The 27,012-nt window shown below is 41.9% G+C and overlaps 1 protein-coding gene across 3 annotated transcripts in view; it reads right to left on the reverse strand.

Annotated features, from left to right (window-relative positions):
- The window catches only part of ELMO1 (engulfment and cell motility 1), a 544,813-nt gene that overhangs the window by 397,989 nt on the left and 119,812 nt on the right, over positions 1–27,012 (reverse strand). For 2 of the 3 annotated variants that reach the window (XM_019509060.1, XM_019509058.1), the window contains exons 4-6: positions 20,745–20,785; positions 18,062–18,134; positions 3,988–4,038 (exon numbers count right to left, since the gene is read on the reverse strand). In XM_019509060.1, coding sequence (XP_019364605.1) covers positions 3,988–4,038; positions 18,062–18,134; positions 20,745–20,785 — 165 coding nt within the window. The remainder of the gene's footprint in view (positions 1–3,987; positions 4,039–18,061; positions 18,135–20,744; positions 20,786–27,012) is intronic. The other variant, XM_019509059.1, reaches the window with a different exon arrangement.

A 27,012-nucleotide genomic window follows, 5' to 3' on the forward strand; every position in this document is an offset into this window, starting at 1 on the left:
GGTCTAGCAGTGAGGAGTGCCCTAGCAGCCGATCAACATGTGGGGGGAAGGGGGTCCCCGACAGCGTACGGCAGCACAACTGGAAGTGCCACCAGCTTCTCAGTGCCACTGTTGCATACCCCCTGAGGCCTTCCAAAGTATCCCCAGGGGTACACATACCACCGATCTGCAAACCTATATGCAGGTACTTAACTTTATTACTTTGGCAATAACCCCAATCAAAACAAGTATGCATAAGGAGGGCCTTAAGTCATCATTGCAAAAACACTGGGCCTACACACATAATTAAGGACTGCACATGAGCAAAAAAGTCAAGAAACCTTTTTAATTTTTATGAAAAATTTGTACAAATCAAAGTAAATGTTGTTTGCATTTGTAAAAACACTCATGGAAATGCCAAATTATTATAAATACATGTGGACATGTATTCTTATGTGCATTTAGAATATTAATGTTAATATAGCCAGGTTGAAAGCAATTTTGCAAGTTCAGGACTCTTCCAATCTTCCTCAGGGAGCCAAAAATACACCACATGAGAAAAGCTGTTAATCATACATCACGACTAGCACAGGATTATAACAAATACTAAAATCTATACCAACTATTGTTCATGAGCAAGTCCTGTTTTATAAAAAATTTGTTTCATAATTTTGAACAAACAAATACACAGATGTCCAATTGTTTGCAAATAATTCAGGCCCAAAAACATACTAAAGTAGTTACTTAAACTGAGTGCTATTACTATTTCCCCCACCTTTTGGAAGGTTCATCATTAGAATATGATTTTTCAGGATCCATCCCATAAAATATATGAATCATCATTTACAAAGACTACAGGTAATTAGGCTTGCTGCAAGGATAAACATCTTGTCTTCAGAAATATTCTGACATTATACAAAGATTACAATTCATTCATCAACCTACTTGCCAATCATAAGGGGAGAAACATCTGAGAATGGTCAATACCTGACAAAGTGACATTTCAGGTCTCAAATATGTGGGAAAAGACATAAAAAAGACAAATGGTAGACAAAACAGAGATTACGAGCTCCACTGGAACACAAATGGAGTCATGAGGGAAAAGAAGGGTCATGGAAAATGGCAAAAATTTTATATGGCATCTACAAAGATTTGCTGAGAAAGGTAATATCAAGGTAAAAATAAATAAGAAAGATGGGATGAGAGCAAAGATTATATGCAAGAAATCCAATCTACACTCAAGTAACCTAGGAAACAGAATACGTGTGCACACAAGTGTTTTAAAGAGTGGGGGAGGAAAAAACCCACAACATTGTTTAGAAAAACAACCCTTCAAAGAATCACACGCACTTAGTGAACAGATCTAAGGAAACAAAGAAGCAGGTCAAATTCACAACAGCTCTGATAACTTGTATTTGCAAAGTTCCAACTGAATGAAACGTAAAATAGACAAGTTAAAAATCTCTAATAGAATGCATTTATAATGGATTTAGCAACATACTGTAAGTAATGGTAATGGTGCAATGAATTAGGGAAAAGGCTATGTACATTTTCAGGTTACAGACACCCCCCCCCCCACACACACAAGTAGACTAAGCAAGTATATATAAAACAAGTAAACTAAAAACTGCGGCAATTAAAAAGAAAATTGGTACTCAGTATTTAAGATTTCTAGTCTTAATTTAAAGGAATCTTCAATGTCACTCCCACAAAAGCAGTTTGGCGGTAGGGATAAAAGACACACACCTTCCACCTGGAGTTAAAAGCAGCTGCTCTGCTCAAATGAACGACATATTGGTGTACAGTAAAATTACAGTTCAACAGACCACAAGCAAGTCCACAGTCCCAACATGATTCAAGGTATCCACAGAAAAGACCACATCCTAACAGTCATCTCACTATTCCTATCAGCCAACAAATGGTTTACATCCCTTTCCATTTAACAGTTTCATGCCAGCCTGCTGGCAACTATTTTAAACTACATTTGGAAAGACTTTGGCATTTTTCGCTGTATGGAACATGAAAAACTAGTCAGGAATTTTTGGATAATTTTTTTCACCTGTCAGGAAATGCTAATTAGTCAAGACAAAAGCCATGTACAGGCATTACATTTCTACTGAGAGAATCATCATTCTCCTGGCAGAAATGAGAAGCATACAAGTGTTCACTGAATTTCCCCTATGGGAAACATGCCTCTTGCGGGAGAAAGATCTTCTTGGTCTCAACCTGAAAGATCTCCCTTGAGGGACAGTTTCTCTCTCAAGAGTGAATGCTTATATGCCCCTCTCTTGATCAGCCCCAACAACGGATGGGAGCAACAATACCTCCAACCAGGGATTGCTCGGTTTGAGGAGCATGCTGGGGGCTTTGCCCCGTTGCTCTTCTTCCTTCCCTGGACTGGTCTGGGAGAAGATGGGAGAAGCAGCCAGTGTTCCCCATCCCTTTCTAAACCAAGCAGTCACCAGTTTGGGAAAAGAGGTGGGAATGGGCTTTGCCAACTCTTTCTGTTGCCTTTACCACATACCTGGGCAGTAGGAGGTCAGACTGCAAAGCCTGGGGACTGCAAATCAGGCTTGGAGAGGCTGTCACCAAGCCTGGTTTCTAGCCCCCAGCTGGCTTCCCCTTGCTACCCTGCTGAGGTACCACTGGGAGCTGAGCAAAGGAGCAGCTGGCTGCTTCTCCCTGCCAGCTCTCCAGCCTGGAGTCCCCAGTCTGAGAAGCAGGCAAGAGGATGGATTTGCCCCATGGGGAGGACAGGAGCAGTCACTGCTTCCCATGCTTTCCCCAGACCAAGACAACCCCAGTCTTGGGAAGGTGTGAGGAGCAGGAAAGAGGGGATGGAGGCAGGCTGAATGCCTGTACAGATTCCTCTCTTGGAAGAATTTCTAGTGGTAGAAGTTTTCCATCGCTAGAAATGAGCCAGTCCACAGCCTAGAATAGATAGCAAACATACCAGGAAATTCTAAGATTTAGTATAGAATTTTGGGATCCAAAACAGATATTTTCACTCAGCAGAACAGCTCACACCCAGTGGTTAGAGTACTCACCTGGGATGACTTGCAAGTGGCAGTAGAACCTGATTCTCTCACATCCCATGCAAGTGCCCTAATTAGCTGTCCACAGACTATTCTCTGTGGGGTCTCTCTCAGGATTTCCTTCCCCCCTCCACTCCCACTTCCATTTTTTTTTCTTTTTTGTAGACATTCTCAGTTTCATCCAGATGCAAAACAGGAAAACAAAATGAAAATGTCTCATCAGCTCTAGCAATGTGCTAAGTATTGTATCTGTGGCACAGGTGTACAATACAAAGTTTGCTCTACATATCTCTCAATCTGTTCTCCTGCTCCCAGAAAGAAAAAAAAGAATAGATAAAGAGTTGCTATGCCAAAGTATCAAGGGTCAACCCCATCATTTGAGACACTGAAATATGTTAAATAAAACAAAAATCTCACTCTCACGAGGTCAAAGCAAGGAAGGCAAGTGAGCTAAGGAACATCTCTCTCAATCTACCTTCCTCCCTCATGACTGCACCATCACTGCATTCAGTTCTCATGCCCTCCTTCCCAGCTGTGAACAGAGGCAATGTTTCTGATGGAGCCTGCAGTACTAGCTTAACAGATCTTGGAAGCTCAAATACCTTGGAGGTGTGCACAATACAAGGCTAAAAAGGCTAAACACCCAGAAAAAGAGAACCAACTGCAAGTTATTCTGCTAGCTTCATGTACAGGTATTGTTTTCTTCATGGCTAAAGAAAAAAAAATTCTGTGGCCAATCTCCCACAGTCCCTTCCAGATGGACCATGGCACATGGTGGTCACAGGGCACTATTTCACACCATTTTCTGAGTCAGACCCCCAAAAAGGTAGAGAACTACTGTTTTTAGGCTCTCGATTTCAAAAAATTTAAATTCATTGCAATTTTCCCTTAACAACCCCAAGGTTACAATGAATCCCCTAACCAAACATCACTAAGGAAGAGCCAAAGGACAGCAAATGGAAAGGTAACTTACTGGAGAGGTTGTTAATCGAAGGATAGCTCCATTTTTTATTTCATTACGATTCTGAAAGAGAAAATCCAAAAGTTTTATTTCAGACTTGTACCAGAGATGCAACACACTTTGAATGCAACATTAAATGAGCAACAGTATTTTCTCTGTATATAAGCCTATGAATACCTACCCACCCCAGCATAAACATATGCTCTCCCATATATGCATGTAGTTACAAAAGATATATCAAACACAAATCTGAACCATTTTAGGATTCAGACATTAAGAATGACTTCATGTATTGCAGAGTTTAGATTCCATTGGCAATTTTAAATATTTCTTTAAAGTATACTATGTAATATACATAAATAACTTTCCACGACGTCTGGCTCTAATCTTGGACTGCATAGCTGAGGAGTTTGTAAGTTTGCTGAAACCTATCATTAAACATCTGCACCGTTTAAAAATTATCCCACTGGCTCTCAATTTCCTATAACAAGAACATGCTGACTTAAACCACTGGAACCAACCACTGAGCTCTGCCCACCACGACTTTGCACCCACCCTCACGGAGAGAAAGACAGTTCATATTGAAGAGCTAAGACAACATAATATGTATCCATTGCTACTCTGCACGTTGAAATATACAGCAAGTCATTCTCTTAAACTTTTGGCAGACACAGAGATGACATTAAACTTTTGCCTTTGGTTAAGCTCTTATAATATGCTAAACTAAACGATGCTTCCAGGGGGAACTGAAGATTCCATAACAGTTGTTGAAAGATATGGGATAATCCAGTTCCCTTGATCAAAAATCCAATACGTCCCAGAGAAGCAGGTTCTAATAAGTGTGATGCAGATGGTTTCATAGACTTACAATACAAACCAATCTGATTTTTATTTCAAAGTGATTCTCCCTAATTTCCCTTCACCCCCATATAATGCACATCAAATCAAAAATGCCTCCTAGGCACACTCCAGTATACAGTGTGACCTGTGTCACTCCCAGTATTCAAAGCCCTTCATGAAATTGGCATTAGCTACCATGAGTTCACCTTTCCATGCAAGAGCTGGTTCTTCCATAACAGCTACTTTTCACTGCAACAATTACATTACTGAATAATGGGAGAGGTTTAAGAGCATTGGAGACCACTTTTACAAAGTTATAGCTGGACTATGCCCTTCACTCTTGTAGGAGATTACTTCCAACCTTGCCATTTTCAGCACAGAGTTTACAGTACAATATTGTACATTTTGTCTTGGGTGTAAAGTTTATCTTCTTGGTTAAACTAGCAGACATTTTTATTTCTCTTCAAAAAACTCAATTCAGTTTAAAATTGTGCCTACTTTTTATAAGAGGCCTTGCCAGTATTGCCACACCTCAAGAGATCAAAACATCAGGGCCAGATCCAGACGTGCAGCCACATGCAGTTTGTGTTGCTATAAACCTAAATGACACCACAAACTGCACACATTGCATGTTAAACTGTGTGCAGCACTGCTAATGTGCAGCACTAGGGCAAATTTGCTACTGGGATTTCTCAGTAACAAAAACCCAAAAAACAACCAAACAAAAAACAACCTTGAAGAAAAAAACAGCACAAAGCATGCCAAAGCAGCGTGTACCAGGACAAATGTGGAGATGGACCAGGCAGCCCAGGGCTGACTGCTCCCATGTCTCCACATGCTACAGAGCCCACACACTGAGGCACCCTGCCACTCCCTAGCTGACTGAGGTGCAGTGTGCCTTGAGACGGGGGAACAGGCAGCCCTTGGCCAATTTCCTTATGCCTCAGCATGGAGGCTGCACTGCAGAGCCCTGGGCTGCTGGCTACCAGCCCTGGGCTGACTGCTCTCCTGTCTTGAAGCACACTGCATCCCAGCCAGCTGCTCCACAGGGACTCTATGTGCTTCAGTATGGGGGCTCCACAGCACAGCCTCCACAATGAGGCACACAGATTCAGAAGAGCAGCCAGCCTAGGGTTGCCTGCTCCCCCATCTTGAGGCACACTACACCCCAGCCAGCTAGGGAGCAGCTGGCTGGGGCACAGGGTGCCTCAGCACAGAAACTCCGCAGCATGAGGAGATGGGGGAGCCCTGGGCCTGGTCTCTCGTGTCCAAATGCTGCTCTCAGGCTGGCTGGGGCACAGGGTGCCTCCGTATGGGGGCTGCCTGCTGGATAGCCCCACCTGAGGCACCCTATGCCCCAGCCAGCCTCCTCCCCCCTCCCCCCACAGCACATGGAGCAGTGGGACAATGTTTCCCGCTGCAAAGCACATGGGCGGGGGCATGTACTGTGGCACAAAGCAGTGGCGCAAATTTATGCTCCTACTATTTATGCTGTTGCGAATGCATGCCCCTGCTCTTGCAGATGTGGCCCAGGAGTTGGATTCTACCCCACACCACTTCCCTCCTCCCTTTTTCTTTTTTTAATTTTATTTTAGAACATGAGCAAGCTAAAATATGGCTTTGGTCTGTCTTGATTTTGCCTGTCCCATGCTACACTATTCAGAGTGTGTGTATATCACCACCACCCAGGACTGTGTTTGGACCAGCAATTCATTTGTCCCTTTACCTCTAGACCCATCCTGCTCCCTGACCAAACAATTCAACCTATTCCCAGCCCACACATCTGCCCAACACCCCCTTCCAACCACAAACTCAATTCTGACTATCCTTACCACCTAGACCTCTCCATCTCCTACATATCACATCAGTTCTTTGCTCCCCACCAATCTCACTTCTGTCCTGCAACCTCCTAGCCTAGGAGGTTGAGGAACAGAAACTGGTTTAAGTGATCAGATTACACATAAACTCTTTTAAGTGATCAGAAACTGATTTAAAACTGTAACAGAACAGACATTCAGTGCACATAAACCAGTTTGAAAATGGCTGAAACCGGTTTGAGATAAACATGGTTGAATGTAGTATCAGACTTAACTGATTTGACTCAAACCGGTTATTTGCAATGTCTGTCCCAGACTCCTTGCTGGTTTAAGTTAAATCAGAGACCCCCCAGCATCCCGACATGCTCTATGGGCTGGGTGGGGCGCTCTGCTCCACAACAGCGATGGCCCATCCCCTTTGCTCCCTTGCGTGTGGGGCGTAGCCAGATGCTGGCCTGCCATGGCCCCTGAGGCAAATTCTTCCCTCCATCCCTTCTCCCCTCTGCTGGCAAACCCTGTTTGCCAGTCCCAAACACACCTCCACGGCTTTCCTGCAGCCAGGCAAAGACAGAGTTAATTCCTTCCTCTGTCCATCTTGCCTGCAGCCAGGGAGGGGATTAATTCCACAGGGGTCCTGGAGCAGGGGAGAGAGGCAAGACCTGCACCTGTGATCCCAGAGCTAAGACCTGCAGGACCAGAATAAGAGGTGGGAAGTGTTGGCAAAGACCTGACAATCATCACACATATGTGCTGGAGATGGAGTTAAGGGAAGCTGCAGACAGCTTTTGGCTGGAAGTTGCAGACCAAAGAATGCAGAGAGCTACATATACATTATAAAGCGGAACCTGTAAAACCTAAACAAACATTTCTGAATGCCTGGCTCTCAGGAGACACTTTGCCCTCAGGTTTAGTAAGACATATGCACTGTTCTCTCTTGTCTTCCTGCTTTACATTTTAAGATAAATTAAGTTGTATATACTGTGTTTTACTGGGCTGCATCTCAGCTTAGGTAAAGATTTTTGGTAGTTCCCTGTTGTATGCTTTGCAAATCGCTGTGTTCAATACATGCTTGCTTCAGAGAAAGGAGTTTTCCCCACACCCACTCCTCAGTCTGTCAGCAGCTCTGCCCCCCACTCCACCCCCAGGCTGGCGGCTGGCATCCCTTGTGTCGTACTAGCCCCAGGCTGGTGCCTGGCCATGCCCCCTCTGCTCCAGCAGGGAGGGGTAAGAGTCTTGGAGGGCATTTCTCTACCCTCCCCTTTGGCAGTGGCTGGCAGGCATGCTCTAACACCCCCTGGCTTCTGGTTTCAGCCACTGCAGGCACGTGCCTGCACTTCCTGATTTAACAGAGAATGTCTGTGCAGTTACTAACCAGTTTAAGCTGCACAGCTTAAACTAACCTGCAAAGAGTGAATCAATTCACACTCAGGTACACATTTTTTCCTAGGTAAGGCCAAAATCCAACATGCAAGCCGGGAGAAAAAAAAATCCATTATCAAGTAATCAAGTAATTTTTTTATGGTCTTTGAAGACAGGAAGTGATTGCTGAAATGATTTCTAGATGCCTGGGTGCAGCTCATAGACTATAGTCGTATAGATGGAAAAAATGATTAGGTAAATATATGCTGAAGTAAAATGTGCGTCAGTACAAGAAACAAATTTACAGAAGAGAGAGACCATACCACACAAGAAGTACTACAAGAGATTTTGTTTTGCACCTTGCTGCCTGTTGATCAACCTGAGCCTACACTAAGGTTTTCAGATCCAGAAGTTCCCAATGAGTATTCAGAAGCTATAGCCTAGATGAAGAAAAAACATTTTTAACACAGAGCCATCACATCTTTCTTAGAGCAAGGTGCATTTCCTATGTTACAACTTGTATTGGTGCAATCACTAGTAGAGCTATATGTATTGAAAATTAGTAGTCTGTAAAATCATAATGTAGACAAGGATTTAGGGAACATTGCTTACACCTTCTGGCTGAATTTATTCAAAGCACCAGCTATAAAAACACAGCAGGCTGGCCAAAACCTAAGAGAGGCTAGATATACACCAATCAAAAATCCAATTTTGTTTATCCATTCTATATAATGACTTAAGAGCCTACAAGGAAACAGTCTGTAAACTCACAATTAAACCAAGAGGATTTTCTACATTAGCATACTGAGTACTGCATCATGCCGTTAGTTATTTTCAATTGAAACATTTATATACAGCTAATCTTCTTAGTGCTAGGGAGACTGTTCATGGGGTTTTCATTCAGGGTAACAGAATGTCATTTGAGCACAACATCCAGGCTTTGGCACTCAGAATAAGTGTCATTGTTATCTAGGCAGGATATGCCACTAATCTAGAATGTAAAATGCATTTGATATTCTTGGAAAACAAGCAATCTGTTTCTCAGATGTGTACTGGATTCATAAATATCATTAAGATGGCTGACCCACATTAGAACAGCAACTTGGTCAGTGAGGAGATTGCTTTTAAAAAAAATGCTAAAGAAGTTTAATATTCTTCGACAGCAAGAGATTTTTTAAAATGGTCACCTAAAAGTAAGTAAGTCATGTGACAGCCAAAATAAGGAGTCACTTTTTACACAATAACGTCTAGCAGGAAACCAGACATACTAAAGACTTAATTGCAAGTACATTATTTCCCTCTATTGTACTACTATGCAATGCCTAACAATCCCTATTCTCGTCATCATGTATGTGAATACCCCAACTAAAATATGTAAAAAGTGACTTTGGAAGGAGCTTCATTTCACTATACTTGTATTTGAGTTCAGGATATAAGAGGAATGTATGTATCATTGTATAGTGACATATCAGAACATATTTTGCTTACATATATTGTAAACATTTGGCCTTTTTATTTCATGTTATTGTCTAACAGAGATTTCTTCAGGTTTCAGACGGAATCAAATGCCAAGTTCCCCTGACGGGCACAACAGTATCTTAAGTTTTAATCTTTCTCCTGCAGTTTAAAAAATAGGCATAAATATAAGGGGTCTAAATAAGAGTGCATTTGCTGTAATCAAAGATTCAAAGGAGGAATACATAAGCAAATCAGTGAAATTTTATTTTCAAAATTTCTCTGCTACCAAGCTCATTATTCTTCTGTGCCATCCCTTTAACATGTGTTCTTAGGTCTGTTTTTTTTTAGTTGAGGTAGTACCTAGAATTCCCAGGGGAATTTAAAAGCGGACTCTGCAGCCTGGAACGGGATGAAGATACGTACTCAGATGCCATCAAAATGTCCAAGCTATCTAGAAAGGGTTTTGCTGGAAAGACACTTAAAATTTGCCAAGCCAAACAAAATGTTTACTTTGTCATGTAAATGTCCTATCAGTCTCTTACATCTCTTAAATGCTTCATGATTTCACTTGCTGCAACGGGTTGGAATGGAATGCTTTTCTAGCATATTTGGGGAAAGCCACCTAAAGACTTTGGTTCTTGTGGTATAGCTCACTCAGCATTCAATTCATTTTTCAGAACTGAGCAAACATTTTTGAGTGTGGCTCATTTTATGCTCAGCTTTAAGAAATCCCAGACTTACACATTTACAAATTTATACATTTACAGCCAATAATAATTGTTCCTTTGTCTGGTCTTTTCTTTTTACAGAACTTCTCTCCAAAATGCTAAAGGATTTTTCACTTTTAGGGATTATGAAATATATTTAATGACTGTCTCCACCACTTTCTCACTGTTCAGTGTCCAAATGGAACACAATGCAATAGTAATCAAACAGTATAAATTGAAAATAACAAACAGGTTCTCTGGAAAATCACAGGTACAACATCATTCTTGCACTAACTTAGGTTTTCTAAGATTTTTTGTGGATTTTTTTAAATCAATCTATGGTATTATTGCATTGGAAGTTAAGAGAGGCCCACATAAATTGCAAGTTCTTTCTCTTGGCATGCAAGCAATGCGCAGAATGAGAAGAAATGAGTGTATTATTCATTTTGTAAAGTTTTGTTTTGAGGGAGCTGTTGCAAACAGGAAGAGAAGTTTTCTACCTTACTTGTTACTGGTTAGAAACATTTGGAGGAACATTTCCTCTGAGAACCAAAATCAGTGATTTGGCCAAGGTTTCTAAAAGGGGATGGGGGGGAAAGTAAACTGTCTATGTGCCATTTGTCCACAGCTGTTCAAGGACAGCTATAGTAGGATAAAGTAAACAAGAACATCCATAAACTTTAAATCACTGATTTACTATCCAATGGGAAGTTGACAACTATTCATTGCTCTGTACAGGGGCAACAGTAGTATAATATACAAGTACATTTTAAAAAAGTTTTAGTGTGTCTTTTTAAGATTACACTACATAATAAGGCAGTTATTTCAGAAAAATACAACTTCCAACATGCGCCAAAAAAGTGGGCAGGTTACTTATAGCAAGATCAATCCACATAGAAATTCTGTACTGAAATCTGTTTTATTAAAAGTATTTTCATCATTTCATATCATCTCCTCTCCCATCTTGCTGATTCCAAAATTTGGTTCAGGTAAGCCTCAGAGTCAAGGTCATTTAAAACGTCCATGGAAATGGGTCATTTCTACCTGCTGGCTTCTGCAGAAGAGTTTGAGCACTTATGAGATCCTCAGCCAGTTCTCCAAAGCAAATTCAAATCTCAGAGCAAAGAAATAAACAGAACAACTACAATGACAACATCGTTGTGTCCTCTCCTGGACACTAAGAGAAAAGCTCCTTTCTGCTCTGATAGCAGCCCGGCTATGCCTTGCAGCCAACTGTTCCCTTCACAGTTTGCTTTCTCTCCAGGGAGCTTTTAAAACTCCCAGTGAGATACTCCCTCTTTACCCAAATCAGAGAATCAGGGAAAGTTAGGGTTGGAAGGGACCTCAGGAGGTCATCTATTCCAACCCCCTGCTCAAGGCAAGCCCTAACTGTATTATCCCAGTGAAGGCTTTGTCTAGGCATGTCTTAACAACCTCCAAGGATAGAGATTCCTCAACCTCTCTGGGTAGCCTGTTTTACTACCCTCCTAGTGAGAAAGTTTTTCCTAATATCTAACCTAAACGTCCCTTGCTGCAACTTGACACCATTGCTCCTTGTTTTGTCATCTGCCACCACTGACAACCGTCCTTCTCCATCCTCTTCTGAACTCCCCTTCAGGTAATTGAAGGTGGCTATTAAATCCCCTCTTGGTCTTCTCTTCTCTAGACTAAATACATTTAGTTCCCTCAGCTTCTACTCAGAAGTCATGTCCCCCAGACCCCTCACCATTTTTATTGCCCTCTGCTGGGCTCTCCAATTTCTCCACAACCTTTCTGCAGTGGCAGGCCCAAAACTGGATACAGTACTCCAAATGTGACCACATGAGTTTCCTTAATAAGGCTGATTGTTCCCTTTTTAAGGGATGGACCATTCTGCTAAGGAAAGACTTCCCCTTCCCCCAAGTAAGTTTGTGGTATTGGTAGGACTGGTTTTAAGTGTGAATTGGAAAGGATTTGGAGGGCTTTATTATTTAACGTACAGCAGTCTACAGAGATAAAAAAAAACAGTATTTGCACATACATCCAAAATAAAGGATGAGTACATTTTCAAAGAAAGTGGAAAATGCACACTCCACACCAAATATATTAGCAGATACAATGGTAATATTCTATCAGTGAAAATTTTCAACAGAATTTTGCGAATAAAGCAGAGTTGCCTATCAACCTAGGTAAAACTCCTAAAAGATAAAGGTCAAGGCATTTAACATGAATATTCAATATATTAGACAATTTTCCACACATTAAAGATTTACATATATACATACAAAAGTCAATTCTATTGAAATTTTCAATTAAATAAACTGGAATCAAGGGAGCATATCTGCGTTAATGCTGGACCAGAAAGCAACAGAAAGATGCACCCAGTCAAAGAGCAAAGGGAAAAGTGACTGAAACTACCAAGATTGATGTATGCGGGTGAAGTAAACATGAAGCAGAGGCTTACAAATGTATCCACACCACTACCACAACAACCTCCTCCTCCAAGATGCTAAAAAAGCTAATCAAGTAGCTAATCATCAAGAAGCTGCAAGGAAACAGGAGGAATGTGACTTGCTCATACTAGTCCAAGGAATAGAATGATTTTTTTTCTAGAAGAAATTGTAGGGGGAACACAAGCAAGAATTTTAAAAGTGATTTCTCAAATAGTGGCACAGTTTGCCAAGAAGTGATGAAACCCCCATTGCTTCCTATCATTTGTAATACAAACTGGGCCAAGCAGTTAACAATATGCTCCAGGGAATATGCTGCAGCCAGTAACACTGAAAGGGCAAGACTAGATATCCTGGTCTAGATAACTAGGACTAAATAATTTCCATGCTGTCTCCCATTTTCAGATTTGACTAAAAATGAATAAGAAGTCCTAGGTCAACCAATGAAACCCACTGTTACTCAGCACATTTGCATACAGCTCAACAGAAACAGTAATGAAAAAGTAAAGACTACAAAAAGGTTCATTTCTTGTTCTATCATTTGCATAGCCTCCTACACACAGAGCTTACAATGGTGTGGTGGAATTTCACCAGAATATACGATTACAGGTTTTATTCACCGAAAAATAGGTCACAAGTAAAAGTGCCTTTAAGACAAAAGGAATGCAGGTTACTATACTCATTTCACAAAACAGAGCGTTGCATTTGCAAATGGACTATGGAGCTGACTACTTGGGGGGAGGGAGCAAAAAGTTGAAAAACAAGGTATTGACATTATTGCAAAACAATACAAATATAAAATATTCTCAAAATAAATGGAGAGAACCCACTGCCCACTCCCTCTTTCATGCACTGATGTTTGTAAGTGAAATTTTTACAAATGAAAGCAAACCGTAGGTGGTACAAAAGAAACAGAAATGGGGCGTCTTTGCAGGTGTCAGAAATAAGCTTGATGGCAACAAAAAAAAAAAAAATGTGACTGACTAAAACCTGACTGCAGCCAAAATGAATGAATGAAGTTTCATTATGTTTAAAGAAGATACAAACTCCAGGAGGAACTTTTTTTTTTCCCTCTTTTTAAATAAAAGGGTGAGTTGCTTTCCTTTAGCTTATACCTGCTCCTCTCTCCAGTTCAATCAAAACACACTTCCTCTTCAGCTCCCCTTCTCCCATTCCCCTCCCACCCATCCCCTACCCCCACCATGGCAGGCTTCACAGCCAGGCCACAAACTTTATCATACTAGCCCAAGTGGCCACAACAGCCACAAGAACTGTTGGAAACCCAGAGGAAGGCAGTATTTTATTTTCGGTGAGGTTTTTTTTTTTTTTTTTTTTTTTTTTTTTTTTTTTTTTTTTTTTCCAGTGGAGCCTGCCAAAAGGGCAGACCCCATGTTTTTTCACAGAGCTCATGCTTTTTTGCAGGGCCTACCCAGAATGTTGGCAGGACCCTAGTCATAGCCATTTATGTCAAATATACAGTACAGAACCATGGTCTGAGGCCATGGACAGGGGGTTGGAGCAACCTTACTAGCAAGGTGTGCTGGGGGAAGTATGCTATTCAAGTGTAAAGCAAGCAGGGGAGAGGAATAGTGATTTATTCTTAGTGATCTTAGGGAGAGGCATATAAAAGTGGGGAGGAGGGCAATCATATGCCCATACCCTGCCTCTGCCCCTCACTCCTAAACCCCTGCCAGCCCCCCTCACTCCCAACCCACAGCCCCCTGCCACCCAGCCCTGCCAGTACCCCTTACTTCCAACCCGCAGCAGCTTGCCCCTGCAGCCGGCCCAGGAGAGCAGAGAAAAAACTGGACATTTGCTCTCATTTTTAAAAACCTGCCCAGACATGAGGAAAACGGCCAAAAAAGAGGACATGCCTGGGAAAACCCAGACATATGGCAACTCTAGTGTGGAGGAAGGAGAGCTTGTTTGTTTTTTGTTTTAAAAAGTCAGCATGTCAAAATGAAGATCAAATATAAAAATATGAGTTCTCCTTATAACAACCAAGGCACCTATGTACTACTCACCACCCAAAAATAAAAATAATTGTAAGCCACGAACAGTCTCATATTCATGAAACAAAAAGATTCCTGTTACTTCATATAGACTTTTGTGCTTCTTTTCTTTTCAAAAACTTAAATATGGCAAGTCTTATAATAGGCATCTAGAGCAGAAAGGTCATAAATTAACAAGCAACAAACTCAGCAAATATGACCTGCAAAAATGACTTCTGAACACCTATGTAGGGCAGGATTCATCTTTATTTAAGGCACAAAATAATTTGCTTTAGTGCTCACCTCCCATAAGAGTTAAGTGTAAATTGTCCAGCACGAGAGTTAAAGTGATCCGTGCTTTAGTCCAGCTATTCATTAGCTTCCCTGAAGAACACAGGATTGGCATGACCCCTAGTGTTTTTCCTGCAATAATTGGGGAAGGAACAGCATATTCCTAAGAAGAGGGTGGGTAGACCATGTAGAAGGGGCACCAGCCTCTCTTTACAGCCTTCATCTAACAGGCAGTGATAAACAGTGAACAACATTTACTAAAGTCACAGTCATACCAAGTAATACTGGTGGCATTTAATGCTGTTTTCTCTCTCATTTTTGTGACTCAGTGTCAGACACGCTACATATTTCCAAGATGAAATAAATGAACTCCTCAAAATCTTCATTCAGTACACCCAAAAGAGTACTGTTAGTCCCTTCCCTGCCTTAAGATGAACTAAAAACATTTTAAAATCTCTAAACTTCCTAGTGAACAGAACAGATACCCCTCATGAATTATCTTCATGACACAATCATGCAGGGTGGAGGTGAGACTGAGGAGTTCTGTGTAAATAAATGTACCCCCAACTCCATCCACTCAGATAGTCGATGTATTTGCTCAAATTTTGCTTCTTGGAAGCATTTTTAAACACAGAGCAATTAAGTGCAAATAAGCAAGTTCAGTTGTGCCTTGTTTGCTAAAAAATGTGTGTCACAATTTAATTAGATTTGCAAAAGCATTCACGTTATTTAATTCAGGAAGAGAGAAGAACAACAGCCACTCCCTAAATTAACTACTTCAACAGTTTCCTTCATGGAACCCTTTGATGCATCTATCCATTTACATTTTTAAAGAGGAACAAAAGAAAAGGAGGGTGATCCTGCCATCAGCTGGGGGATATGGAGAAAGTTGCCTGCGGTGACAAACTTTTCCATGAAAAACTGAAAGTGGTCTGTTTAAAAAGTATAAGCAAATCAATCTAGTAGGCAGCCTCTCTACCATCTTGCTAAATTCAGTCTTTCTACACATTTAACTGTCATCAAAGTTTCTTCCACCTTCCTCCTCTTCCCCATCCCCCCACTATTTTGAGTTGAGGAAGTAAAATGGGCTCAAGTTCCAACTGGAACTACACTAAGCAGCTGGTGACCATACAATGAGCATCTGCCCAATTCATCAGAAGTCCCAGCTGGGTCAAAACCAAACTGCTATTAAGAAAACAGCTAGAAAAAAAAAATCTATGCAGCTCCACCAGGACATGTTCCAGAGTCCTCTGGTGAAATCATGGAATCTTCCTATTTATTTCAGCAAGTTTCTGATCAGGCCTTTTCTGCCCGGGTTAAGAATACCATCTTTGTAGCACCACAGCACACGCAATCTTTAGACCAAATTCATTGTTGTAATTTTAACAAGCTCAGCAGTTACACTGGAAATACATTAGAACCTAGAAATGTTTAAATGACTATATCATTTTCTGACTACATATTCCAGTTTTAGTGGAGCTACAATAATTAATTACTCTTTATGCTTACATAATTGTTTATTTTTGTGAATCGCTTATTGCCAGGGCATCTGGGGATCTAAAAAATTTGGACTAGAATAACATATACAACGCTGGAATGGAAATGCAGCTTGTAATAGGGAGGTGGCAAGCATTACACAGTCCTTGCACTTAGTTTCAACTAGATCAGCCACTGAGAAAAAACAGAAGTAGTGTGCTAAAGCTTTCTTTAGCCTACAAGTACTGTCATCTTATATATTTTAATTTCCTGTAAACTTCCTCCTGATAGCATACTGACTATGTACACATGCCAGCGGTTGAAGGATTGAATGTTTGCAATCTGAATAGACTTCATAGACATCAAGGCTCTGAACAGCAGTCTTATTTCACATTTTTTAAATATTTACACCAGCAATTCTAAAAACAACCAAACAAATTTTAATCAATCAACTGACAAGTTAATGATGAGTGGCAATTCTTAATTAATAGAGTGTATGCTGTTGGACAATATATACATTAGTTTATACCAGTGGTTCCCAACCTTGTTTTCTGTGACCCACTGCTGGGAGCGGGCTGTGGCAGTGATGGCAGTGGCCTGGGGCTGGGGGAGCTCCCGATATGGGGCGCTTTTGTGTGTGGTACCACCAGCATTGTCCCTGTGACCCTCATTTGGGCGCAACCCAGGGTTGGGAACCACAAATTTATACCCTGTGCTCCCAATGAGGCTTGAAATCTTCCATGTACATTGTACACAGTACATTGTAAGGTTCAAATCAAGATTTTGACTCTTACCCTTTAGCATTTAAAGTTTGCAAACTTCTGTTCCTTCCACTTCATGTGTACACATTACAAACAGTGTTTAAAAATGGAAATGTTTTTATACAAACCATTACAAGGTGGCAAAGCTCAGAGATCATACTAAATTTAGTGTAAGATAACACTAACTTTACCTTTATCTGAACTGGCTCACACAAGCACTAAATAATCTGTGACGTTATATATCCAATGAACTGCAATCTTAAGAGTCAATTTCAATTTAGGATGATGTTATTCCCTGGACTTGGAATTTCTTACAGAAAGTACACAAAACCTTATGTCATTACTCAACAATCATCATCTCTGCTGTTTTTAAATAGAACCATCCAACAATTGCTATTTAGTTTAACCAGGGCTACAGGGTCAGTGGTAAAAATGCTACTGGCAGGAGTGAACTACAGTGGCCATATTTTGCTAGTATAGCCAAAATGTACAGACCCCTCTACTCAGCAAAAAAGGTTGTCATGATTAGCTCCCAAGCTTAAACTATAATCCTTATTTGGCTCTGAGCCAAATTCTGTCGTTTTACATTTTGTACCATCCCACTGATAGCAGCAGTAGTTTAGTGGCTCTAAATATGTAACACATTTTCTGAAATTACAGCTCAGAGTCATCTCAATTAATAAGAAGAAATCAGTGGCAGCATACTGACCAGTCCTAACTAATGGGAAATTCCACTGAAAAGCACTCAGATATTGGTATTGCAGTTCTGATGTGGAAATGTGTTATTACGTTTCCATGTAGAATTCAGACAGCTAGGCAGAATGATGCAAGGCTGACTCATTCCAACCTGGCTAGTCTAGGTACTTAGAAAGAAAAATATTTCCTCCTCCTCTATATATGAGCTTCAAAATTCATTTTAATAGAACATGCAGAAGTAAGGTGGATTAGTTTACATACCTTTTCCGTAATGTAGAAATTAGAACTATCAGCATGTTGCAGTGCATAATAGTCATGGTTTGCAAGAGACCACCTTAAAAATATGAAAATAAAGGAATCAGAAAGTGAAAGAAAGAAATGTTTGCATTATAGAAATTTACAGCTGTCAAGCAAGAGTCCAGTTTACTCACATGCTTCTTACATCTACCTATAGCTTTAAATGGGTCCAGTGAACAAAGGAGAGAGAGAGAGAGAGAAAGAAAAACAAACACCAATGCTAAATATAATGTAGTTCTGTTCCTCCCTGTCTGAATATTTGAAACCAAAAGACCTAAGCTTCACATGGGTTAGACTAAGGGAGATGCTACAAATGCAAAGACTTATTTCAAATACCAAAATTGAATATAAAACTTTTTGTGGGGACAAAATTGCTGAAGTATGAAGTAGATTAAATTCTGCATGGCAGCACATTGTTTAAAATAAAAGATATCTGATCTGAGTTTTTGGCTCAGTCCTATGAACATCACTATGGGCGCATCTAAACATGCAAACACTCCAGGGTTTACTAGAGTAAACCCACCATGGGGAAGCATCTACATGTGCAGGGACATGGGAGCAGATTTGCTGATCACTCCAGACCAGCCCCACACTGGCCCCAGCAGCTCTAGGCTCCCCCTGGATGCTAGATTAGGGGCTGGCAGGAAACACAGGGCCAAGAGACAGCTGTCTCCTGCCAGGGTCTGAGTCATTTCTCCCTGCCCCCAGGAGCTGCCTGCTGCCAGGGTGAGCTCTGTCACCAGAGCCCAGGCAGGGACAACATCCCCCTGTCCCAGCATCAGGGAGCACCCAGCCCCTGCCCTGTGATTGCAGGGCTGGGGATGGAAAATTCTTATCTTACAGCCCTAACTCCACAGTTGCAGGGCCTGGGCTGGGAGATTTGCATCTCATAGCCACAGCCCGTCCCCCTCCCAACTACAGAGCTAGGGCTGGGAGATAAGAATCTCCCATCTCTCGCTCCCCGATTGTGATCATGAAGCAGGGGCTGGGATCTCCCTGCTGCCAGGGCAGGGGGACATTGTCCCCACCCAGGCACCAGTGGTACAGCCCACCCCAGCAGCAGGCAGCTCCTAGGGGCAGGAAGCAATTTCCCACCTCCTGCTGCCCAGCTGACCAGGAGCACATTTGCTCCTGGTCAGCCATCTACACATTCACTACTGAACAATACATAATCAGGAGTAGATTTGCTACTTGTATTTACAGGTAGCAAATGTACTCATGATTAGAGCCAATTACTATGCAGTAAGAATCTGCATGTGTAGACAATGACGCTTACTGCACAGTAATTGGCTCTAATAGAGTAAAATGTCTCATATAGAAGCACGCTATGTGTAGTTTTCATCAGCATGGGAGACTTACTGAAGTCATTACAATAAATAGCATTTTTCTATAATGTCAAACCCTTATGCTGGAAACATGATTGAAGAAAAAATTGGGTTGTTATTCTCAGTGCTAGGGACACAGTTAGTATTCAAATAATAAAATAATAATACAATAATTAATTTTTACTATATTTTAGCGATAGTTTAAATGACTGTAAATAAGTTTCAGCTCTGCTATAATACTGGATAAAATTAATTAAAAGAGCATTATTTTACACATATTAAACCTGCTGTTTAAATATTTAAAATGCTACAGTTTCTCCTGCTTCTTACTCAATTATTACACCAGCTTGGCAACATGATTATTATGTTCAATATTTCAGTTCCATGCCACTAGTACCAGGAAATAGACAATTGCACAGCAGTTACAGCAGCTAAACTTAAAAATACATATTGCAATCTATTCAGTGATCTCCTAAATTGTGAACTGGAACATCTGGACAATAAAAGTAGGTGCACTCTAAAGTTTTAAGGTAAACTCTCTCCCTTCAGCACTTAATACCACTCACTGGACACAGCTACACTTACATATTAATGCAATGCAAAAAACTCCAGTACTTATTGATCCCAGGGGCGCATTTACATGTGCGCTCAGGATGGCAGCACATTGAGCCAGCTCAGAGCAGCCCCAGGTGGCTGGGGAATCAACAGATCAACCTGCCAGCCTGGGACTGCTCTGCCTGGCTCAATGTGCTGCGGAGGGGCTGGCTGGGGCACAAGGGTGCTTCAGCATAGAGCTAGCTGGCAGGCACCTCCTCACTGAAGTGCCCTCATGCCCCAGCCAGCCAGGGCAGTGTCTACATATGTGCTGCTGCAGTTTTTTTACTCTGCAGCAGGATAGGACTTGTATTTATAAATACTATCGTGCTGCAGAGTAAATTAATTTACTGCAGCCTAATAGAGGCGCACGTGTGGACATGTGACATTTACCGCAGAGCTAATTAGTCTACTGCACAGTAAATATCTTACATAGACACGCCCACTGGTACAATACATAGGCATTTTGTTGGCTTTCTGCATAGAAATAAATTTCCATCTTAACAGAAATAAATGTAAGTCCATGCCAATGCACAGCCTTTCAAGCAATTGATTCAATAGATATTACCTATTCTAAGTTTAAAGATAAAACAACTTCAAAATTTATTAAACTAATCAGCAGTATCTATGGACATCTGAATGATCCTGCAGAAAATCTATGCCTGTTATTTATTTTAGCAATGAAAGAAAATATAATATTCAGTTTCTAGATACAGAGCAGAACTTACCCATCACAGACTTCTTTTATTATTGCAGACAATGGCTTTTTCTGTTTAAAACAAAGGAAAATTCACTGAACTGAAACATCAAAACATTGTATTTAAATATGCATTTTAACAAAATGTATACCTCTGGTTTAATTCAATAATGCAAGTTAATAGTAATTAATTTTTAATATTTAGATTGATAACATTAAGAACTTTTTCTGGCATTTTGGGCACCTGACCCACACATATATTAACGCTATGTATGATCACAATGACCTTTTTATTACAGCTGTTTAGCGTTATGAGTCAAGAGAGATTTTGGTCACCTTTAACCCTGCGGTATCATATAAGATTTTTGGATGGAAAAAAGAATCAAGTGATTGTTGTATATGTTGCATCTCATGGTCTAACAGAGACAGAATGTTCAAATTCCAACACGAGCATTTTTTAGGAATGATGCATGGAGAAAGCTGCAAGTTGTTTTTTATTTTTCAGCAGCTTTTGTTGCTTCCAGATATCAACACTGGGTGATGATAAAATCATGTTTTGATTGGGAAATTCAGCAAAAAAAACATAATTTTTTCTGCAGCGCTCCCTTTTAAGTACACATGACACTATCCCTGAAGCACATCCACTGAAAGGTGCTAAGATTCCAATTATGTGAATTCTCCTTTATAATGTATCTGCAATGTAACCATTTGTGTGTGGTACCATATGGACTAAATAAAGTTGGCTTTACTGTTTTAGCTCCCAAAATAGAAGGAACAGTGTAGTTTGGTGATGTTGTAATACTCTGAATGCTTTTACAGGCATAACGTACATCTCTAAAAGAGACACCATCAGCTGAAAGAAAATAAGTGTTTGCCATTTGCAAAGCAGTTGGTATTTGTGAGTAAAGATAAAAGGGCTTCAACTAATTTTTGAAACACTGTTGTAGCATTTCTCACCTCCTCTCTACTAAAAGTCTGCATAGACTGCAGTATCAAACCTTTGTTTCTTAAAAAAAGGCTCTGGATGAAATTTTGACATAAGTCTCACATACTATCAATGGCTCCTGAATGTCCAATTTGTGTATAGAATCATAGAAAATTAGGGTTGGAAGGGACCTCAGGAGGTCACCTAGTCCACTGTTTCTAAACCCATGGCACATGCACCCCTCGGGGCAAGTGAGACAAGAGCAGGGGGTAGGCGGGTGCTGTGTTTCGAGTTTGGTCCTTCCCACCACACCCCCACCGAACGGGTTGGAGAAGTCTGCCTGTTTGGGATGAAAATTCCGGCCACTGCCCCTACCACCATATACAGTATGTTGGGGTTTTGACTCCCCGGCATCAGTGTGCTAGGGGACAGGGAGGGGGGCCCCATTCAGGCTGCTTTCCCAGGCCATGGTCTGTGAGGAAGAAGTAGGACTTGGTTCATGCAGTAAAACCAGAAGTGCCGCGGTGGGACTTCTGGTTTCACTTTTTTTGCATCAATTGGCAGGTGGTATGTAAGGTACTAAAGGTTGAGAACCACTGATCTAGTCCAACCTCCCGCTCAAAGTAGGACCATCCCCAACTAGATCATCCCAGGCATGACTTTGGCAACCCAGGCCTTAAAAACCTCCAAGGATGGAGATTCCACTGTCTCTCTAGGGAACCCATTCCAGTGTTTCACCACCCTCCTAGTTAGAAAGTTTTTCTTAATATCCAACCTAAACTTCCCTTGCAGCAACTTGAGACCATTGATCCTTCTTCTGTCATCGGCCACCACTGAGAACAGTCCGGCTCCATCCTCTTTGGAACCACCATTCAGGTAGCTGAAGGCTCCTATCGAATCTCCCTTCAAGTCTTCTCTTCTAAATAAGCCCAGTTCCCTCAGCTTCTCCTCAGATATCATTGCTCTAGCCCCCTCACCATTTTCACTGACTTCTGCTGGTTTCTTTTCAATTTGTCTACATCCCTTCTGTAGTGAGGGACCCCAGAACTGGACACAGTACTCCAGGTGTGGCTTCACTAGTGCCAAATAGAGGGGAAGAATCACTTCTCTCGACCTGCAGGCAACGCTCCTCCTAATGCAGCCCAGTATGCTGTTAGCCTTCTTAGCAACAAGGGCACACACACTGTTGAGTCATATTCAGCTTACTGTCCACTGTAACTCCCAGGTTCTTTTCTGCAGAGCTGCTACTTAGCCAGTTAGTCCCCAGCCTGTAGCAGTACATGGGATTCTTCTGTCCTAAGTTCAGGACTTTCCACTTGTCCTTGTTGAACCTCATGAGATTTATTTTGACCCAATCCTCCAATTTATCTAGGTCCCTCTGAACCCTAACCTTACCCTCCAGCATATCTACTACTCCCTTTACCTTGGTGTCATCCATGAACTTGCCAAGGATCCAGTCATCTCATCATAAAAAGCAATCAGGTTGGTCAGGCAAGACTTGCCATTGGTGAATCCATGCTGACTGTTCCTGCTCACTTTCTTCTCCTCCAAGTCCTTAAAAATGAATTCCTTGAGGACATGCTCCATGATTTTTCTAGGACTAAGGTGAGGCTGACTGGTCTATAGTTCCCTAGAACCTCCTTCTTCCCTTTGTTAAATATGAGCACTATATTTGCCCTTTTCCAATTGTCTGGGACCTCCCCCTATCACTACAAGTTTTCAAAGGTAATGGCTGGTGGCTCTGCAATCACATTGGCCAACTCCCCCATGGACTTGTATACTCCAGCTTTTGTAAATGAAGAAAGCTGAGGCACTTTAATCTACAGGAAAAGCCATGTTATCTTGCACTTTACCATCTAGAACGCTCCACTAACCAGCATGTGTCAATACAAATCTTCCTTCTGAGGAATGCGGCAAAAGTGAAACCGGAGATCCCACTTCTGGTTTCGCCACCACAAGCCAAGTCCCACTTCTTCCTTGTGGAACATGGCCCAGGGCAAAGCATGGGGCCAGACACAGCATATTTGATTCACTGGCACATTTGATTAACCAGCATCCCCCATTTGCCATAGATGCCAGATAACAGAGCTTTTACTATATCTATATATAAAATGAAGTGTATGTCTGTATGTATGTTCACTTATAACTCGAGAATGGCTGGTCCTATCTACTCTAAACCTTCCAAAAATCACTGAATACCACCTGAAGAAAATTATAGGTAGGTTATTTTTCACTTGACCCTTTTTGGGGCTTCCAGTGACTATTTAATGGAGCAATGCTTTCCACATTCATAGATTGTAGAGTCAGAAGGAAATAGGACCAAGGTCAGATGACCCCAGCCAGGTGTCTATCACGCCTCCTCTTTAAGACCTCCAAGTTAGGTGATAGTACCACCTCTCTTGGAAGCCCATTCCAGATTCTGGCCACCCTTACTGTAAACAATTTCTTCCTGATGTCTAACCTGAATCTACTCTCCACTAGTTTGCACCCATTATTCCTAGTTACTCCTAGGGGTGGCTCTGGTAAATAGCTCATCTTCAATTCTCTGTTGTCCTCCCTTGATAAACTTATAGGTGGCTACAAGGTCTCCCCTCAGACATCTCTGGTGAAGGTTGAAGAGATCCAGATCCCTCAGCCTCCCTCGTAGGGTCTTTCACGGAGGCCACTAATCATGCGAGTGGCCCTCCTCTGAACCCTCTTCAGATTCTCTGTGTCCCTCATGAAGTGCGGTGCCCAAAACTGGACACAGTACTCCAACTGCGGCCTGATCAATGCTGCATAGAAGGGGAGCTTCACCTCCCTCTATCTGTTGATCATGCATCTGATAATGCACGACAAGGTGCGATTGGCTTTGTTAATGGCTTCATTACACAACCAGCTCATGTTCATCTTGGAGTCAACTATGACACCAAGATCCCTCTCAGCCACTGAGGAGGTCATCCCCGAACCTATAGGTGTGCTGGGGATTCCTCCTCCCTAGGCAGAGTATACCTTGCATTTATCTTTGTTGAATTGCGTCCTATTTCGTTCTGCCCATTGATCCAATCTGTCCAGATCGGCCTGTATCTGCTCCCTGCTCTCCGGTGTGTTAACTTTGACCCATAACTTGGTATCATCTGTAAACTTGGGAGAGGGTGCTCTCCGCACCCTCATCCAAATTGCTGATGAAGATATTAAATGACACCGGTCCAAGGACCGAACCCTGAGAGACCCCACTGCCTACCTCCTTCCAGGCTGAGAACAACCCATCCACGATGACTCTCTGGGTGCGGTCCCTAAGCCAGTTGGCCACCCACCCAACTGTGTAAATGTCCACTCCACAGCCTGCTATCTTCCTTATGAGAATAGTATGCGAAACTGTGTCAAAGACCTTCTTAAAGTCCAGGTAGATGACATCAGCCTCAGCTCCTGTGTCAAGGCGTTGTGTGACCTGGTCATAGAAGGCTATAAGGTTTGTCAGGCAGGATCTACCTGTGACGAACCCATGCTGGTTTCCTTTCAGCATCATTTCCCCTGCTGGGCTTTCACAAATGCATTCTTTGATTATTTTTTCCAGTATTTTCCCAAGGATAGAGGTAAGATTGACTGGCGTAAAATTACCTGGCTCATCCCTTCTCTCCTTCTAAAAATGGGCACCACACTGGCCCTTTTCCAATTCTCAGGGACCTGGCCAGAGCACCATGAATGCTCAAACAGCCGTACCAGTGGCTCAGCTATGACACTGCCCAATTCCTTCAGCACCTGTGGATGGAGGTCATCCGGGCTTCTGACTTCTACCCATCCAGCCCCTCCAAGTGCTCCTTAACTAAGTCAGCACTAACCTTTGGCGGTCTGGTGCCTTTTGGACATCTCTCTATGCTCAAGGTGCGGGGATTGTCTTGGTTAGTACTTAGGAATACTGAAGCAAAGAACACATTGAAGAGCTCCACCTTTTTCCTTGTGTCAACCACCAATTCTCCTGATTTGTCCTGCAGGGGCCCTATGTTACTCTGTGCCTTCCTTTTGCTCGTTATGTATCCTTGGAAGGATTTTTTATTGTCCTTAATTGTTGTAGCCAGCCTAAGCTCCAATCCTGCCTTCGCCCAACTAACTGATTCCCTGCAACAGCACACCAGGGAGGTGTATTCCTCCTTGGTGGCTTCCCCCTGCTTCCACTGCCTATAAATCTCTCTCTTTTCCCCCAGTCTTTTCTGGGGTTCCCTGTTTAGCCAAGGGGGCTTTTTATCCCCTTACCCCCTTTCCTACATAAGGGGATCCTTTTGTGCCCCAAGGATCACTCCCTTGAGAAACCTCCAACCTTCCTGGACCCCCATTTGCTCAATGCTCTTGAGTTTCACTACCTCACTAACTAGCCTTCTAAGTTTGCTAAAGTTGTCCCTTCTGAAGTCTAACACTTTAGCCTCACTGGATATTTTTCCCACCCTTTGCTGGACAGTGAACTCTACCAAGTGATGGTCACTATCTCCCAGGTTACATTGACAGTTATATGTGGCTTGCTCCACAAGTGGTAGTTGAAGAGGGTTGTATATAACTGGCTACAACAGGAAACACTGCAAACATTGTTTACAAAGAAGTTCTACAATGAAGATTAGTCATTTGGATGTCATTTGAAATGTCGCGCCACGTTAAATATTAAATGTTAAACATGTTATATTATGTTCTTTAAAAATAAACAATTTTTTACCTAAATATGTTGTAATAAGTTCTTTGAAAATAAACAAACACTGCAATTACAAAAATAATGATTCAGGCAAAGAACAGGTCCTTTCACTAGTTATACCACTAATATTGAAGCTGTGCATACAGATTTACACTGAGTTAAAGGTGTTTTATACAAATTTTGAGATGACTTATTACCCATCTCAACTGGCATAAGCTACACTAATATAAGGTATAATATATATGTACCCATACTTGGGGTTTTACTAGTTTAACCAATTTAGTCACATGACTTTTGTAGCAGAATGCCATCTCTGTCTCTTCCCAGGCTGATGATCAATCTGCAGTTTGGTTGCCCTGGTCACTGCAGAAGGCAGACATCCCTGGCCCCATCAGCTTCAGGTAACCCTGAGTTGTAAACTGAGCTGGATACATTCCTGGGGGAGGGGGAAACCTGCTCTGTCTGCCTACATGACTGGCCTCATGCACCTGGGTTGGGGCTTAAACTCCCTATTATTCTAAGCAGGGCGGGCGATTATTTTGGGCAGAGGGCCGCTTACTGAATTTCGGCAAGCCATCAAGGGCCAAATGACAGGCAGCCCAGGACAGATAAATATTAATTTTCTAAATTTTTTAGGGGCCTCATGGGCCGGCTAGAATGGCCTGGTGGTCCGCATCCAGCCCCCAGGCTGCATTTTGCCCACCCCTGTTCTAA

The sequence above is a fragment of the Gavialis gangeticus genome, unplaced genomic scaffold (assembly GCF_001723915.1).
Source record: "Gavialis gangeticus isolate Ggan-Ray unplaced genomic scaffold, GavGan_comp1, whole genome shotgun sequence".
Lineage (NCBI taxonomy): Eukaryota > Metazoa > Chordata > Crocodylia > Gavialidae > Gavialis > Gavialis gangeticus.